This window comes from Parasteatoda tepidariorum, chromosome X2 (assembly GCF_043381705.1).
Source record: "Parasteatoda tepidariorum isolate YZ-2023 chromosome X2, CAS_Ptep_4.0, whole genome shotgun sequence".
NCBI classification, from domain to species: domain Eukaryota; kingdom Metazoa; phylum Arthropoda; class Arachnida; order Araneae; family Theridiidae; genus Parasteatoda; species Parasteatoda tepidariorum.
In genome coordinates, this window is record NC_092215.1 from 54,863,253 (window position 1) to 54,883,353 (window position 20,101).

The 20,101-nt window shown below is 30.5% G+C and overlaps 1 protein-coding gene across 10 annotated transcripts in view; it reads left to right on the top strand.

Annotated features, from left to right (window-relative positions):
• LOC107443665 (ectonucleoside triphosphate diphosphohydrolase 3) overlaps positions 1-20,101 on the top strand; it is a 104,611-nt gene that overhangs the window by 60,998 nt on the left and 23,512 nt on the right. For all 10 annotated transcript variants that reach the window (XM_016057620.3, XM_071188242.1, XM_016057613.3 and 7 more), the window contains 3 exons: positions 1,088-1,215; positions 7,488-7,605; positions 16,483-16,621. In XM_016057620.3, the coding sequence (XP_015913106.2) occupies positions 1,088-1,215; positions 7,488-7,605; positions 16,483-16,621 (385 nt within the window). The remainder of the gene's footprint in view (positions 1-1,087; positions 1,216-7,487; positions 7,606-16,482; positions 16,622-20,101) is intronic.

Sequence of the window (20,101 nt, forward strand, 5' to 3'; positions counted from 1 at the left end):
ATATATATATATAATGTACCAGAATAATTTAAAGGTTTCGTCTTTTGAGTCAAAAGCTTAAATGTATTTTTTAAAGCATAGTTAGGAAATAGATTTTAGTTTTCACGTTCGAAAGTGTAAAGAAAGAATGCTAAGGGAAAAATATCATGATATATCTCCCAGCACGAAAGTTTGCATTAACAGAGATTTAATTCAGAATTTTTAATTTTCTACTGAATCTTTTGGTTAAATTATGTAACTTCCGGGCTAGATCAAGCTTTTTATGAGAATTCTGGGAAACCTGAATTTGTATTTCGTACCTATGTATATGTCGCAGGAAAATGATAAAAGCAAATCCCTAAGGGAGATTCATGGAAAAACTCTGTAGGGTGATTTCCCTGAAGAAAGTAAACCTCTAAATTGTTTTAATGATAAGAACGGTTCCTTAAGGGAGATTCATAGAAAAACTCAGTGGGGGGATTTCCCTGAAGAAAGTAAACCCCTAAATTGTTTTAATGATGAGAACGGTTCCTTAAGGGAGATTCATAGAAAAACTCTGTAGGGTGATTTCCCTGAAGAAAGTAAACCCCTAAATTGTTTTAATGATAAGAACGGTTCCTTAAGGGAGATTCATTGAAAAACTCTGTGGGGGGATTTCCCTGAAGAAAGTAAACCCCTAAATTGTTTTAATGATAAGAACGGTTCCTTAAGGAAGATTCATGGAAAAACTCTGTGGGGTGATTTCCCTGAAGAAAGTAAACCCCTAAATTGTTTTATTGATAAGAACGGTTCCTTAAGGGAGATTCATAGAAAAACTCTGTGGGGGGGATTTCCCTGAAGAAAGTAAACCCCTAAATTGTTTTAATGATAAAAACGGTTCCTTAAGGGCGATTCATAGAAAAACTCTGTGGGGTGATTTCCCTGAAGAAAGTAAACCCCTAAATTGTTTTAATGATAAAAACGGTTCCTTAAGGGAGATTCATAGAAAAACTCTGTAGGGGGATTTCCCTGAAGAAAGTAAATCCCTCAATGATTTTAGTGAAAAGATGTGAATGCAATTAATCGGTTCGGATAGTCTTTTTTTACAATAAATATGTTTTTCTTACAGGACAATCATTTCTATCAAGAGAAAAATGGCCTTTTATGATTGCATTAGCTGCCTTAATTATATGTGTTGCTGGAATTCTAGTCATTTCCATGATTTATGGATTAACAGGAGGAAAATATCCCGATGATGTAAGTTACATTATAACTCATTTGTTTATCAAAGCCTTAATTGAAATCTATGTAGAAGTTTTCCACCTCCATGTTTACTACCTCCATGTTATTATTTTTTATGAGCTAAAGTAAATTTAACTGCGTCAAAATTCTGTGACTTACTGATTAACTGATTTATCTGCAAAAGCATTGCTTCACTTTCAGTACGTTTTCGAAATAGTTTAGTACGTTTTTCATAGTTACTACTTTCTTAAACCTCAAGACCCACTATAGTAATTTTTAATTTTAAAGTTTAAAAGCCTTAAAAAAACACAAATTTTCGATAGTTTATATATAATTTAATGAAACAATTTTATGATTATCACTTTTATGCAAAGGCTATTTTAAAAACTAGCTAAAGACTTTTTTGAAGTCGCGACAATTTGAACTCAATGAAGCAAAATTTAAAAACAATTTCAAGAGAATCATTGAAGCAAAATGTAAGTATTATAATTTTCTTTATTATTAAAAGTAGCTAGGGGCTATTTTAGTTTAATTCATGCATAATTTAATTTTTCTAGCTATTATGAACACTTTACATTACTATCAAAAGCTTTTCAGTATCATTTTAACTTACTAAGAAGTCCCGTGGTATCTCTGTTTTTTCTATTTTAAAAAGTCAATATTTTTTTCCTTTTAAAATTTAAATTTAAAATTCAATTCATTTCAAAAGTCATTTGTTTATATAAAATATAATAATTATAGTTTTGTATAAAAATATTTTGTTATTATGTTAATCGCAACAAAATGAACAATTGCTGAGATGTGAAAACTATTCATAATATATTATTCATAAAAACTATTTATAATATACTTAAAAATACATAATACATAGCCACAATAAGAAGAAACAAGAGTAATTTTACTTGTCAACGATCTATATAACTATAATCAACAGATATTTTATTTTTATTTCATGTTATAACCGTCGTTGAACAGCCGACCCAAATTTTTGGTTTACGACTAACTACTTATGTTCAACTCCGCAGCCTTATAATTTTTAACTCAATCACTCAATCTAGAAGACAAGGAAACTCTTCAATCAAATATATGGAGAAATTTGCCCTCACGGAGAACTTATTGATGGAACTAACCACATTTGCGTTACATGGAGAGAAAGACCACGAGAACCTCCCACGGTTATCCTGACGGCAAAGGGGACTCTGACCAATAATTCATCCATCACTGAAAATATTTCACCTCAGCACTGTGGTCAGTGCAAACTGGATGTGGAATTCGTTTAGACCAGCCATCGTTGGGATTCACACCCGGTCTACCTCATTGGAAGGCGAAGGCAGTATCCCCTGAGCCATCGCGGCTCAACTAACAGAGATTGGACAAAAATATGGAAACAAATACTAACTCTACGTAAACAATCTTTCTTTTAGCAGTAAATGTTTTGGAAAATTTTCAGTCGCAAAATTGTTGGCACAATTTGAAAGATTGTGCTTGAAGCTTTTAGAAGTGGCGTCTTTTTTACCCTTTTTTGCTTCGAACAAAATTATACGTTAAAATCCTTTTTCCTTTTTTAAGACCACTATAATTTTAAAATCATTCTAATATAAATATCGCAATCCTATAGAATGATTTCAAAATTGCTGGTATTTAAACTAGAAAAAAAGTTTTAACTTCATCTCCCGTTTTTGATCAATCCGAATTTGGCATGGGTAAACAAGATATCATTTCTAAAACCTTCAATCATGATCTTTCAAATTGCTCCAACAGTTTTGCCATCCACAATCTTCCAAAACATTTGCTGCTAAAAGAAATACTGTTTACATAGATTTAGCATAAAAGTATTTCCATAACCCCTGCACATTATACAACTTTTCAAATTGAAAGCAGCTTTCATCTCTCCATATTTTTAAAAATTTCGATACAAATGCTAGGATTTATGTCTGTTAACATCAAGCGTCTCTCTCGATTCTATTTTTATTTTTTGTTGGTTAACTTTTTTGTTGTTTTTGATATCGAATCTAGCGTGAACTTAAAAAATGAAAATCTCGAGAATGATAAATAAGTCATTCTTCTATAATGGGTAAACAGTTATTATTTGAAACAAAAAGAATGTAAAAACTATCTTTAAAAAAAGCTCTTAAGATTGCAATAACTTTCAAACAAACTAAAATTTTTAAAAAAATTTTAAAAAATTAAAAAAAACATTGAAACTAAACCTTTCATCACGTTAAATTTTAACTCTGTACTTGTATTCTACAAATTCAAACTTAACAGTTAATAACTACTCTTTGAAGATTTTTTACAAGCCTAAGTAATTTCAATTTTCTAAGTCTTATAGTTTTTGCGCAGAAAAATTTATGAAACATAAAACAAGCAAAAATTCGCAGTAAAAGCACTTAAAACAAATTTAAATTCAAAAAAATGAAGCATGTCTAAAGTTCATAAAGAAAAATGACCCTTTTAGAACAACAAATAAATGTGAAATAAGCAAGTGAAGTGATTTTTTTCATACAAACTGTCACAGTTTTTTTTAATTAATTATTTGTTTATTTTTCATTTTCATTTATTTATTTATTTACTTATTTATTTGCTAGCAGTAGGTTGATAACACTAAAAACAGTATAATCTTTTGAAGTCTCACACTCTGAATATGCCTCTATTTAATTTCCAATTACTTTTGGAGTAATTAAATAGAAAAGTCACTCCAATGCATTTATTTCTTACCTCTTTTATCTATAATTCTTCCCACTACAAGTTAATCAAGTGAAATAATTGAGAGAAACGATCTGAAAAGAACTGGTGAGCGGAAACGAGCCTCTAACATAATTAAAGTATAAAATTATTAATAAGCTATGTTATTAAACAAGACTAAGGTGAGTGAAATGCTCTCAAATCACTGTCTGAAAGAAACTGTTTTCATATCCCAGTTTCCGTGACGTAGTTCGGAGTGTTGCCAAATGGTAGTGTGCAGGGAAAGGGAATTAATTAAATTAGAAGAATCATAGCTATTAATCCTAATAAACTGGGTGTTCCTTAGTGACCACCTTTAATATATATTTTAAATGCCTTTTAGATTGAAAATAAATCTACATTTGATAAGAATTAAAAAATAATTTATTTGCTTAATTGCCGGTTAAAGCGTAAAGCTTTTTATAATATTTACTCTTTTACTCCTCCAGATTATTTTTCTTGCAATCAAACAGGTTTTGTATTGCCACCTTCCTCAATAATGATTTGGAAGATTTCTGTGACATTTTTGTTTCTTTCTCGCTTAAATATTGACATGCAACCCTTAATCTGAATATTTTTTGATCTTCATTATCGAAATAGTGTTTAATAAATATATATGTAATAATAGTGGTATTTCCGACCCCCATCCCGTATGTTTATTAGTAACTTATATTTTTGAGGAGCATCTCCTTTACTTTAATCAGAGATTGCGAACCTACGGCGCGAGATTTCGATGGCGAAGAAGTGCATATAAAGCAGTTTTATTTACTAACATTCATGGAAAACAGTATTTCAAGTACGATTTCCCATTTTCTCTTAACAATAGAAGTTAAAGTTATGGGGAATGTTTTATGAGATCTAAAGAGATAACTAAATTGTAAACTATCACCAAAAAAAATCTGTAATTACATGAAATTTTGCGCAATGGCAAGTGTTTTTTACATGATTGATGAAGTTGTTTTATATGATCAACTGTAAAAAAAAATGAAAGGAAAAAAGAAATATATATATATATATATATATATATAACGCCCAGTTTTAGATTTAAGTGACTCAGATATAAATAGTATAGCTGTTAAGAGAAGAACTGATTTTATGAGGTTTTTTATTGTTATAATGTGTACAGTTTTAAATGAATATACACTTATGGACAAAAAAATTAGCGTACCAGGAAGGAGACGTCAAAATGAAACGAAATTTTACATACGTAATGACTAGTTTGATATAAGTAAATGATTAGAAAATCAAAGATTATCTTTTTTCTTTGATTTTCTTATCATTTACTTATATCAAAGTAGTCATTACGTATGTAAAATTTCGTTTCATTCTGTCGACTCCTTCTTGGTGCGCTAATTCTTTTGTCCATGAGTGTATTTTTGCAAAATCGCAAAAACGCAATAAATATCGCATTTTGAACTGTATTGATACACCTAATTGTTCATACTATTAAACATCAAAAATAGCTAACATTATTTTCCTCGATTTTGTTTTATTGCCTCTGGTTTTAGAATCTTAGCTTAAATTTAAGCTGAAATATTTTAAAAATACTGTTCCATTGAAGCAATTTAGCAGAAAATATGGTGTTACTTCTATAGAAGATCAAAGTACAACAGCTAAGAAAAATTTTTAAAAAAAGGCACGGCAGAAAATGACAAACTGAAATTTCAAATTTTTCGTATAAGTTTTGATATACCTGCTTTAGATAAATTATTGCAACTTTTTTAATTCCCGTCCATGAACAATGTTGGGTTAATTAACCAATATCAGTAAAAAAAGAGTTTTATAATAATTGTAGAAACTACATAACACTACGAAAAAATGATTTTATGTGTCCATATTTACAAAAACACTTTCTTTACAAGAGAGGCAAACAAATAAATAAACAAGTTCAAACTATAGTTCATTTTTATCAAATTCAGATAATCAGTTGAATCCAAGGATATTTGGTTTCTTTTTATTTGAAAAAGATAAGTATTAAGTAATCAGTTTGAAAACATTATCAGAAGCACCTTTTTATGAGTTATGCTCCGGATGGTAGTGTCTATTTCATTTTAAAGAATTTAAAAAAAAAAAATTAAAGATTAGACTATTGAATCCAAAGAAATCCGTTCTCAGAATGATTTCTTAAGAAATTAAACTCTTTTGATAAGACATTAAGAGTTCTTTCTACAAAGTTGTCCTATAAATTTATAATGGTGGTATTAAATTAACCTGTTCGAATTTAGATTTTTTAAAACCACTTTATCTGTTCAGAATACGAAGAAACGTCTGAAAAGTTACATCTGTAATCTACTCAGCTTCCCCGACCTCGAAGTTCAGAATTGTGCCCGGAATAATTATGCTCAGTGTTAAAAAAAGTATGTACGAAATATTGTTGTTACATTCTGGATTGAAAAGACTCATTCTTTGCCGCGTTCTTACAAATCCTTTTTTTCCCTAACATTAAACAATTCAAATATTTAAATAGAAAAATCATCTTTCATTTATATTTTTTGCATAACTAATTAACAATAAAACTAACGTTTTATCAACAACAAAAAACTGTTAATTTAGCTATCATAGTTAGAAAGTTGTTTCACAACATATATAGCCTACTTTAAGTGAAACAACAAAACAAAAACGAATGATTTTAATAAATTTGATATTTTACATATGATATAACGAATGATATCAGAAAACGAGTATATATTAATATATTTATTCTACATATGATATAACGAATGACATAACAAAAACGAATATATATTATTATATTTGATATTCTACATATGATATATTGGATGATATAACAAAATCGAATATATATTAATATATTTATTCTTCATATGACATAACGAATGACATAACAAAACGAATATATATTATCATATTTGATATTCTATATGATGTAACGGATGATATAACAGAAACGAATATATATTAATATATTTAATATTTTACAGTTAAAATTTCTTTTCATTTTGGCTCTTTGACAATCACGGAGTAGTCGGATACATAAATCACTGTTATTAACTTTTTCTAAAGAAACTTTTTTGTAGTGGTACCAAAATGACAATTGAAATTAATTTCATTTCATCTAAATCATCCAAATTATTATCAAGACTCTTACGTATTAGTTTAAAATATTCTTATTTATTTGAAAAACAAATTTATTCATTATTATTTTGAAACTACTTCATTAAGCCAAGAAATAAATATTAAATTTTGATTGCTTTTTGAATTCTTTGACTTTCGATATCCAAGAATTTAATTTAGATCTCAATCTAAGATACAATGTTAGAAACTAATTTAGTAATTACTTCGAAATTTTTGTCATTATGAGAATTTATTACAATTGCAAAAGTAGTTAATAATCTACTTGATTGAGAATTGACCTAGATTTGTAATTTTTAGTACACTGCTCCGAAATTCTGAGTTCATGAAGTGTTCGTTAAAAAAAACTTTTTTTTTTCAAAATGAAATTATTTTGTGCATTTTTCAAAAAATTTATTAATATTATTTTTCCTTTTCTTATTATTTTTATCAAACCCATTATTGTATGAAAATATAATTTTTCTTTTCAGTACGGCGTCGTTATGGATGCTGGATCTACAAAAACAAATACACTATTATATTCATGGAAAAGCAATAAACATAAAGGAACTGGCTTAGTAACCCAAGCTACAAATTGCTTTGCCAAAGGTAAACACTTTTTAACAAAGATTGTGTGTTCGACATCACAAAGAAACATCCTGCATTGTACCACTTCCACAGGTGTCAATTATTCAAATCAGAGGAACCTCATCTGACTCTACATAACATAACTGTTATTGATTCTTTTTTTAAAAAACATGAAATACATTAATTTTAAGAGACAGAAGTCTTAGCTTAAAGTGAAAGTTGAACATAATTCGTTTAATTTTGTCAGTAGAAGGTGCTGTACCGGCGCAGCAAATCCCAAGTGGCGAGTTTTTTAGCAACACAAATCCTAAGCACAAGTTTTTTAAAAACTCAAAATGTTATCTTTAGAAAAGGGATTTTTAAAAAGCGCATCATTGTTTCACTTTTTAAAAGCATGAAATACATTAAAATCTATTACATTATATTTATTCACTTATTAAATTTTGAGAGACAGAGAAGAGAGTCTTAGCACCCCATGATACTTTAACTGAAAGTTAAATAATTCGTTTAATTTTGCCAGTAGAGGGTACTGTACCGGCAACACAAATCCTACGCGGCAAGTTTTTTCGCAACACAAAACCTATATGACAAGTTTTTTAGCAATATAAATCCCACGTGGCAAGTTTTTTAAAAACTCAAGATGCAAGTTTTTTAAAAACTCAAGATATTACCTTTAGGAAAGGGATATTTAATAAGTGAATTATTGCTTCACTTTTTAAAAATAGGCGATACATTAAAATCTATTACATTAATTTTAAGAAACAGAAAAGGAAGTCTTAGCACCCCATGATTCTTAAACTGAAAGTTAAACATAATTCGTTTAATTTTGCCAGTAGAGGGTGCTGTACCAGCAACTCAAATCCCAAGTGGCAAGTTCTTTAACAACACAAATCCTATGTGGTAATTTTTTTTAAAAATTCGAGTTGTTGCCTTTAGGAAAGGGATAATTGTAAGAAGTGATTTTTAGATAAAAGTTACTTCTTTAACTGATAGAGAGCCAACATCATCATGTAACATTTCATTTTGATCCAAGGGACCTAGTTTTGAAAAAGCGAACACTTTTCGAATTTCGCATATTTAAATCCTTTATTTAGTTTCTTAAGAAGATATCCAGCACAATTCCAAATATTGGTCTGAAAATATATTATATGTGAAATTTTTCAACAAAAGATGTTTACACAATAATAATGATCAACTTATATCATAGAATTTATTTGCACAAAAAATATATAAGTTTAGGAGTTAAATACGTAAGAAATGTAAGAAGTAATACAAAAAGTTAAGTACATAACAAATAAATTTACGTGTGTAAAACTATGTTTGAAAATTAAATTCAAACAAATAAAAAAACTGAACTTACTATAATGGGTGCTGATAAGTATATTTAACCTGAATAATTGATAAAATATTTATTGCAAAATTAAGAAACTTTCTGTAAAATATAGTTTTTAAAGTGTAGACAAATCATAAAGTAATATTGTAGAGTGATTCAAAACATGATTTTTTAGGTTAACTATCAAAATTATTACTTCCATTAACTTCAAGTTCAATTAAATCATTCCACTGTTTTTGAATACATGCAAGATTTATTAGTACAATTGAAGTAGACGATGCAAGGTTAATGTTTTTAAATTTTTAATATTTTCTGTCGCAAATATGCACTGCTGATTTTTTATACTTACCCTTCTTTACAAGAGCAATGCAATTTTATAGCTGACAAACATTTTTGAATTCAACGAATTATGATTTTTCAATCAGAAATTGAAATAATTTCTTATAAAAAGTCTATGCGAGCAACTAAAATGCCAGCTTTATGTATTCTACTTTCGTATTTACATTCGTTAAACACATCAGTTTAACAAAGTAAAGAAAATTTTTGTCAAAAATGAATTTTGTAGTTGAAATTTTTTAGAAAGTTAATGTCTGTGTTTTTACCCTTAATTAAAAATAATTTAAAAATAAATTAAAGAGTATGAGGTTATTATATGACATAAACTGAACAGCAGGGAAAATTTTCCTTTCCATTAAATAGCATCTCTGTAGTTCAAGTATTTCAGTGAGACATTTAAGAAGAATGATATTCTTACAATATTCATTGCAATGTGATTAAAGTAGAAATAAGCAACTTTCTTTTGATTTTTCAATTATTTTGTAAAGCAATATGTATCTTGTTTATCTGTTTAATGCAATACATTTGTATACAGAGTGGGTTTCCGCAGTGAAAATACAAAAACAATTAAGTGCTATTATATAACAAGAACCGCATTTCAAGTACTGCAATAATAATTAGTTAATAAAATTCTAGTTTGGCAAAATTAATATGGTTTTGAATTTAAAATTATTATTAAAGTTATTTCTGTAATTTTTCACAATCAAATTAATTAATTAAAATTAAGATATAATTTTTAAAAAAATAAACTTCAGTAGCGATCTTGAAATATTTGAATAAACCTATTGGTGGTGAAGTAAATAAAAAAAAGCAATATCATAATGATTTACTTGTATATCTTTGTAAATTAAAGTACATAGTTTAGAAAAATTTAAAAATGGAGAATAAAAAGTATAAATTAAAATCAGTATTTTCAGATGTATATTACGCATGAAAATTTGAATACACTTTAATTAAGTAGTATGATATCAAGAAGAAATATTATAACCAATGTGGCTACACCAATAATTTTGAGTCATATTGATAAGGAATAACAGCCTAACTACAAAAAAGTATCCCGAATCAGAGGCTCGAATGCTCTTGTTTTCGAGTGGCGCCATCTATGACCAAGAACTCATCTTTTGCCTCACCCATACGTCACACCCGTTTCATAGGGCGGACCCATTGACAAAGTCATTCGTTCATTCATACATAGATCGTAATTTTGACCTGAACCAGAGTACGATCCATCTCCAATTCAGTACCCCCAGAGGTTTAATTTGTTATTGGAACATGGAGAGCTTTGTGAACACACAAATTTAACTTGCACCAATCACCATTTACTACACGGGGAGTCTTCGGCCCATTCTCACGAACGTGAGTCCAGCTCCCTGCCAAACAGGCAATCCCGGCCCATTAGCATTTTAAAAATTCTTTTTATTTGTCTTAAACTATTCGAAACATTTTTCATTGACTTCAATATCATGTTTTTTAAACTGAATTTGCTATTATGAAACGACCTGTCTCTGCTTCTAATGACTCTCATACTTTCAAGAATATTACTCAAAAAAAAAAACTTTACTTCTCTCTCTAAGTAACACAAAAACGGCAATTTTTCTTTAATTTCTCCTTCGCATTTAAATTAAGTTTTTGTCACCAAAATATACTTGACTAACTGATAAATAACAGGAAAAGTTGTCTAGCATTAGAACCGTTTGTGCTAGGGGTATGGAATTTAGACAGAGGAACAATTTTAGCCCCCACGATTAAAAAAAGATTTTTAAAAATTTAAATATATGGGTGATTCTCACGAAACATGATATTCACTGTCCCTTGCTCCAAGATCTAATACTATAATACTAAAAGAACTTTTTTTTAAAAAAATTTAATGAATAGCATTGCTGTTAGCATTTTAAAATGACTTTGCACTAGCGTTGACGGTTTTGTATACTTGAAGAATTTAATTGAATATCAAAATGTCATTTTCCTGGCATGTCCCAAACAATATTTCCAATAATAACTAGCTTCAAAACTTCCCATACATTTTTCAAAATCTAATTTTTTTTATCTTATCCTATGTAAGCATTTCTAGAATATACGCAGAGGGTATTGTTTACTAAAACTTCGTTTAAAATAATTTTTTCTGTCAATAATTTGTTTGTCCCATGAAAATCTGTCATTTTCCTGGCTACTTTTATTTAGTGATTTATAACCAAAATAGATAGCGCCAGGAATCAATATCTTATGTTAATAGATTGATTAGATACCCTCCTATCTGAACATGTCTTGTTGCATGAATAAAGAACCAATTTTCTGGCTCAAAATCTATTTCAAAAAATTTTTCAAGGTGAGTAGGTTTTTATGCTGTCATTTTCCTGGCTTCTTGAAATCATTAATAACAAAAACTACATAGATTTATCTGAGTTATTTTAAGAAATACTGTTGTTTTCTGCAGAATATAAACGTCTTCGGCCAAAATATTAAATTAAAGTAAAGTTATATGCTATAAAATGGCGAATTTGTCATTATCCTGGCTGTCATTTTCCTGGCTTATGAATGCCAGGACATTGAAGTGTTACCAGAAATTCTTTTTAACTGCTAATACTGTAAAGAGGGAAAGCAAATATTAACCTAATACCAAGTTTATGTATGATTGTAATATGCTTGGATGTAATCAAAGTTATTTATTTATTTAATGATTGATTATTATACACAATTTTATTCTGTACATATCAGCAACAAAATTTTTTTTGTTTCTTTCTACAGTGGATAAAAAGAATTAATTTAAGCAATTTATGGTCCATCTAACATAAAGGCCTAAGTTGAGTTGCTTACTATTAACTTAAAATGACTGCTTTTTAAACTTCTAAGGTAATATGTCATTTTCCTGGCATTCAAGATATGGGGAATTTCTATTTTATTTTTTTTCTCGAGCAAATGTCAATAAACTACACTGCTGTCTATAAGATATTAGTAAGTGTAGCTAAAGAAGTATACAAAAAAAATGTTAGATTATTTTGAAAACTTTAAATTTGAAGAAAATTTTTGGCCCGAATTGTCATGTTTCGTGAGAATCACCCATATACATTCGGAAGAGACGCGTGAAAAACGACTTTTTATCACATTGTTAAAAGACGATTCTGTTTTTTCTGATATTTCAAGAAAAATCAGAGTTGTTTGATAACTTACAGCTTAGTTACAAAAATGAGTTTAGTTAAAAAATGAGTTTCGAGTTACGTTCTTTAACGTTCATTTATTTTTAATTGCTTGTGTATGTACATAAGAAAAATAAACATGTGGTGATGTCACTTTAAAATTTCATGAGTTTATTTTAATTATAGCTACTCTTTTGAAATAAATTTGTCTAAATCTAAATTACTTAAGGTTGTAATAGAAACAAACAATAATCGAAACACTAATGCAATTAAAATTTAAAGAAAAATAAATTATGTACAAATCATTAACTTGCATTAACTCGACTATCAAAGGTTAAACACGATTATTTTCTATACCGAATGATACTGAGTTTTTATAATCAAGTTGTACTTCTTTTCACATAATGTAAGTCCACAGACAAAAATTAACATCAAAAATTTTTTTAAATAACTTTAATTTTCTATTATTTTAAAATTTTCTTCATCAATTGTTGCTCTTTATTGGAATCTTGGGCATTAAATCACCTTCAACGATGCCAAAATTATTTTCACCTCAGTCATACCGATGCCCTGGAATCTTGTTTTATTCATATGATTCAATCTTGATTCCCTTGTTAACAACATTAGTTCCTCACCGCATCTTCATAGCGCGTGGAAGTGCATTTTACCCTGATTTACCTCTCTCGGACTCTTCTTGTTCTGTTTTTCATCTTCTTTCTCTCTCGGCTACTGTGTTTTTTCTAATTTTACTTCTGACCTTTATTTTTACCATTTTCATTGGCAACTTTCTGTTTTATATTTCAAATCACTTTTTTTTGTTTTCATCCATGTCTAGCTAGTGTTGAAAATGGGCGCCTAGTTTTAGTGCTTGAAACATGTCGACTTTTATTACCTATTTATGAGTTTTTGAACAGAATGAATTTTTTAATCAGGTAGTATCTTACCGTTTCAGTTTCTTGGGAGTATTTATTTAATGACGTGATTACTTTACAAATTAATAAATAAATGACAAGTTTACTTTGAAGCTTTTCATTTATTAAATATAAGCAAAATCGAAAGCAATAATATATAATATAATGTATAAACAATGTAATTTAAATGAATTTTTAGCTAATGACTGTCAAAGATTTTCCTTTCATGTAAATTTCTATCCAATGATTTTTCCGACCAAGATAATGCCCAGACGTCAATTACAAATCGTTTTTGACAGTTATGTTTTAATGTTATATAGATAAAATGTGGATAAATAATGATTTCGAAAAAAGAGAAACTTTTTCTTTATAAGCATACATGAAATCATTAATAACTTCGAAGAATAATGATTTCTGGAAAGTGCTGAATAAATTATAATAAATGTTTTGTCTAAAAACAAAATTTAATAAATTTTGGTAAAGGGGAATTTAATTAGTTTTCATCGATAAAACATGCAGGAGTCTGAATTGTACCGAATTAACGAATGTACGAGACCGTAGGGGTGGGTAAGGAATGAAAAAACCTCCCAGCAGAACCCGACCTGCTCTAAGAATTCAAGGAGTAAAAGCGGAAAAGAGAATAAAATAAATAAAACATTTCTCAACCACAAGACCAGGAAATGTTTCCAAAACCTAGTCAAACTAAGATCATACTTTTCCTTATCTCCCCGAACTCTTATACTCCTACTGGTGAAGGGCTTGGTTTACGCACATTCATCATTTTTTTTTCTAGTTTTATTTTTTTAGTTTACTCTTTTTATAACACATCTCATCTTAGAAGAAGCTAATTATTTCTTCTGGAAGCTTGAAACGTATATCATGCTCAACATAAACTCAAAAAAGAAAAAAATTCAGAATGAATTTTGATGAAAAACGAATTTGTAAAGGTTCCGATATTCCATTACTAATTTAAAATTTCTAGTCATAATAAAAGTGAGGTCACACAGAGAGTAAATGTTAAGCTGAAAGAATTTTTTCAGAATACAAAAAATTCACCTATGAAAAGCATTTGACACAATGTCCTCTTAAGAGGACGCCATACCACGGAAGAAAATTTTCGTTTCAAATTCTCTTTCATTACTAATTTAAAATTTTAAGTGTAGGAAAAGTGAGTTCTGACAAACCTAGAGTATGCCATGAAGTTTCAAATGCTGAAAAGAAAGTTTTAAAATATACAAATGAAAATGAATCATGAAATGATAACTTAAGATTACGCGACGGTGAAGTTCTCTTCTAATAATGTTTGCGCATTTTAATAATTTGCAGCATTTTTTTCATCAGTTGGAACTTCATAACAAACTCTAGGTTTGCCTAAACTTACTTTTTCTTTCCTTTAAATGAGTAATGATGGAAAAAGAGAATTTGAGATGAAAATTTTCTTCCGTGGTATGGCGTTCTCTTAATTCACTATGCAAATAACAGCTCTTACATATTGTTTAAACTGCTTAGAGACTAAATGATTATAAATCAAAAATAAATGGTGGTTAAAACTTCAAGAAAAATCACTCATCAAAAGACGATATTTGATGGTAAAGAGCAAAAACTGGTTAAAAATACATTTATTCTAGCTTGTTTTAAAGGAACTTTTCTTTAATAGTCATAACCGATAAAAAGTATTTATTTCTCCCGAAAATAAAATCTTCTTCGAATAAAACTTTTTTCAGTATTTTTAGCCAAACTCTTTTTTAAGATACAGTTTCTCAAACGATATTAAGAATTGGTAATGGACAGAAAACACCTTGTTATGAGTCATACGACCTTTCTCTCTCTCGTTCTCTCTCTCGTTAAGGCAGAGGGGTGCAATTGTTCTTGTTTTCCAGTGGCGCCATCTATGGTCAAGAGTTCGATTCTACCACACCCATACGCCACGCCCGTTTATAGGGCGGACCCATTCATTCATCCACAGATCGTAATTTTGACCTGAATCAGAGAACGATCCATCTCAAATTCAATACCCCAGAGGTATTGATTTGTTATGGGAACATGGAGGACTTTGCGATTCGACAGATTTAGTGTGCATCAGTCACCATTTCACTACACTCGGAGTCTTCGGCCGGCGGGGTTCGAACCCACGAACTCTCGGGCATGGGCCCAGCTCCCTACCGACCAGGCTATCCCGGCCCCTTCCGGCCCTTAATATATTTGTTTAAACTATTTGCATTAAAACATTTTCCAGTAGAAAAATTATTTTCAGAAGCTAAGGGAACGCTGTGTTGGCCACAGCAAGAAAAAATTTAAAAAGTGGTAACAAAAGTTTCTTATCGGAAATATTGTCGGTTGTTTTCTTGATGTTGTCGGTTTTGACTTCAATTTTATGAATTAATTCTTCACTACGCTCTTATTAAAAGTGAAGAATAACACTGGGGGCCAAAATTTCCGTTGCATTTATACCATCTTACCTAATTCGGGTGTGTCAAATCTGATCAATTCAAATTAAATTAATTTTGTTTCAAAAGCAGCAACAAAAAAAAATTTATACGGTATTTTCGATTTTGTTTATTAGGTTAATTTTTTAGGTCAATGACCATGCCATGATGAAAATGCAGGTTCTCGTCCGATCACCGAAGTCAAGCATTATTAGTCGTGGTCAGTACTTGGGAGGGTGACTACCTGGAAACACAACGTGCTGTTAGCATAATACTCTTTAGTCCCTCAGTAGACTGATCGTAAAGACACGGTTCCCAGTAGAACACTAAAGTCAAGCATCACTGGCTGTGGTCAATAAGCGGGTGGATTACCACTTTGATCAACCTGCGTAAGGACCGAGGGTGAGCATTATCTATCCTCGTTAAACTGTCCTACCGTAAAGTGCTCGACTTCGCGCGCATTTCATCGGGCTACCAAAGCAGGGGAGCCATCCCCTCTGCAGAGGATCAAAATTGCTATGGCATGTCTTTGGATCATCCTCAGGGATGTTTCCCAGACAGTCGCCAATACCCCATTGTGCTACTCTAGTGCGACGTAAGTACTTACCTTTTTTTTTGAGAGACATTAAATTGAGTTTTTACAGAGATTGCGAACGAATTCAATATCTATTAAAGCGTTGGGAATATACAAGTAATGTTAATTCATTATAAATTATTTTCCAAAAAAAGGTTTTATAAAATGTATTTTTTTCTTGAAGGTGGAATAGCTGAAATGGATCCAATGCATCTTGAACCTGTAATAAATTGTGCCAAATCTGTTACAAAGCGTGTTGATCCAAGTGTAAGAAGCAAAACTCCTTTGTTTTTTGCTGCAACAGCTGGAATGAGGCTTCTCAAGTAAGTTTCTTAAACTGCAGCAGATCAAAAATGTTAGCAATTTTAAAAATTTCTTTAACTTATTATATGTAATACTTGGCGAGTTTTTGAATGATTCTAGATTAAAAATTGATTATTTATAAGAGCTAGGAATCACAGATGAATTTTTGAGACTGCCTTTTTTTTTCTGCGACTTATTTGTGACGTCTCCATAACCAACTTAAAATCAGTGTCTTTCAAATCTAAAGAATATTGCCCAGTCCAATGACTATTATATGCCCCGGGATGGCTCTAGGGTTAGAGTGTTCGCCTTCGTATGAGGCGAACTGGGCTCGAATCGCAGTTGAAACGAATTTCGCATCCGGCTTGCACCGACTACAGTGATGACATGAAATATCCTCAGTGGTAGACGGATCATGGGTTGGAGTCCCCTTGCCGTCAGGTTAACCGTGGGAGGTTCTCGTGGTCTTCCTCTCCACGTAACGCAAATGCGGGTTAGCTCCATCAAAAAGTCCTGCATGAAGGCAAATTTCTCCCAATACTCGATCCAGGAGTTCCCTTGTCTTCTGGATTGGATTCAAAATTACAAGGCTACGGAGTTGAACATTAGTAGTCGTAAACCCATAAAATTGAGTTTATGAAATAAAGTAAAATCAGCCTTTCGGACGTGCAGTCAAGTTTGTTTTAGCTGTTAGTCAAATTTCTTTTAGTAGTGTTCTTCTTTTTACTAATAAATTCTTCAGAGAAATAAATTAATTAGGTTGAAAAACCTCAGAATAAAGGTAAGTAATGTTCCTTGAAATAAGGGAAGAAAATAAATTGTTTTCAGTGTTTCCAAAATTAACAGCAATAAATTTTTCGAGGAACTGATTAATTTTTAATATGTGTTAAAAACAGTTATATCGTCGAGAAAGAACGTTTTTTTTTTTTCGATGATCAAATGATGGCTTATAAATGCTACACAAAAAGTGCCTATATATCATCTTTATGAAGAAAAAAAAAGAACATATTTGCTTATATTTAATGGATATTTCTTTCCTACTAATTAAGCTTTAAAAAAGTTTTGACTTCAGATCCAGGTGTTTAGTTAGTTACTAAGTGGGGTAATTATGACCACACAAGGGATAATTGTGACTAGCGATATTTTAAAAACTCGTAAGAATTTTGAAAAATGTGTTTTATCAAGTTCCAAGTGTATATTTTGTTTCGAGAATCTTTAATTAGTTCTTAGATAAAAACTTCGTGTCAATATATAAATGATTCTAAAAAAAGTATCCAAATGGTTGAAAAACAGTTTCAGCGCATATTTATTCAAAGTGATTTCAACCGTTGAAGAAAGTTTTGAGGTTTTTGCTGCTGTTGTACCATTGCAGGCCATTAAGACAATGGGGGCTATTGTTCTTGTTTTCCAGTGGTGCTATCTATGGCCAAGAATTCAACTTCTGTCACACCCATACGTCACACCTATTTATAGGGTGGACCCATTCATTCAGCCATTCATCCACAGATCGTAATTTTGAGCTGAGCCAGAGAACGATCAATCTCCAATTCAGTACCCCTAGTGGTATAATTCGTCATGGACAGGACAGATTTGACATGCACCAGTCACCATTTTCAATCACGAGATCCCTCTAGTACGCATGAAATAGTACTGATTAGAGTATTTGTACGGACTGACCTTGAGTCAGCAATAGTTCTGGAATATGGTCATTATTCCTCCCATCCGGTCAGAATTACCCCAAAATTTTACTTTATGAGAAATTTAGTGGGCTAATTATGACCACCTATTAAAGGCCTGAACATGTTACTTAGATTGATTATTTTTTCTACTTTCTTGGAGAATCAAAAAAATCAACCCAGAACATTTAAAATATTAACTTTAATTTTTTGAAGGAGACACATAATAATTCGGAAAAAAAATTCAAAAGTGTTTATTACCCCTACTGACCCTATATCATTAATCTTCATATCAGGGTTGCTCATTACTATTCTTTTTTAAAAACATTTCTAGTGTGGTAGATAATCAAAAACTTAAGCTTTTAAAACTCAGGGTTAGTTTTCCAACACTTTAAAAGCCTCGCTACATAAACCATCAAATAAGTGCACATTAATTTACTACGAGACTTTTTATATGAAGTTTTAAATCTTTCGCATATAGTGATGAGGAAAGTAATTTTAAATTATGTTTACTAGACACAGACATTAAACCNAATGTTTTTACTAAAATCCTATTTGGAAAGGAATTCTCTCAAACAATTTTGCATGTACTGTCCGGTAACCGTCTGAAGAAAGCTTATATTCGATATCGGAGCCTTGAACTTCTGGATGCTCCGAATCTGAAGACTCTGAAGAGTTGATTGGCAATTCAGTTGGAGGCAAAGGCACAGGCACATCAGATCCATGAGGAACAGGGCGTATGGCCGATGGAATGTTATCAGGATAAGATATTAGTCTTTGATTTTTCCGGTTATACCCACGAACATGGCAGGAACAAAAATAACAATCATCGAAGTGGTTTTGGGGCTCCCTCCACGTCATAGGAATTCCAAATCGTAAAGTAGTCTTCTTTCCTTGATGCCATAAGCGTAGATCATTGAGACACTGCACACAAACTTTATGAGGTGCCCAAGATTTGTCCTGATCTCCGAGTTTCATGCCAAAATATGCGAGATAAAGTTGTCTTACATAGTCTGTAATGTTCCTCATTCGATTTTTAACAACACAATATTCGCCGCATATATAACAAAAGTCATCTGGGAAATTTTCACAATGTCTCGAACTCGAAGCCATGTTTCACGAAACGCACAGAAAAAAGAAGACTTTAAAATGACTCCCTATTACGCTTGCTAGTGTTTCTGAGAGGTCAGCGAAACTAGATAAGGATTCTCGTGACGCTATTGGTAGAGGGAGATTGTGACAGAGAGAGGGACGGTGACAGGAAGTAGTAATAGAGGGGTACTTTTGTAGATTTGACCAAAGTAGAATGCTGGTCAGTCAAGAAGGGATAGAAATTCAAAAACTTTATTTTTTTTATGGTAAATGTTCATAAAAATTCCAGTAAAATTGAATTTTTCTAATTTTTATGGTAAATGTTCATAAAAATTCCAGTAAAATTGAATTTTTCTAAAAAACGTGACGTGATAGAAATTTTTCATTATTATTTTCCACTTCAGCACCAAAAAATAAATTAAGTTCAGCTATCAGACCCTTTGTATTTTCTTCATCGCAGGCCTGTGTAATCAAAAACTTAAGCTTTTAAAACTCAGGGTTAGTTTTCCAACATTTTAAAAGCCTCACTACATAAACCATCAAATAAGTTCACATTAATTTACTACGAGACTTTTTATATGAAGTTTTAAATCTTTCGCATACAGTGATGAGGAAAGTAATTTTAAATTATGTTTACTAGACACAGACATTAAACCATAAACTTCCTTACCACTAGAATTTTTTTTTTCTCCTGTAAAATCTCGGCATTCCTTTATTATAACAGACGCATTT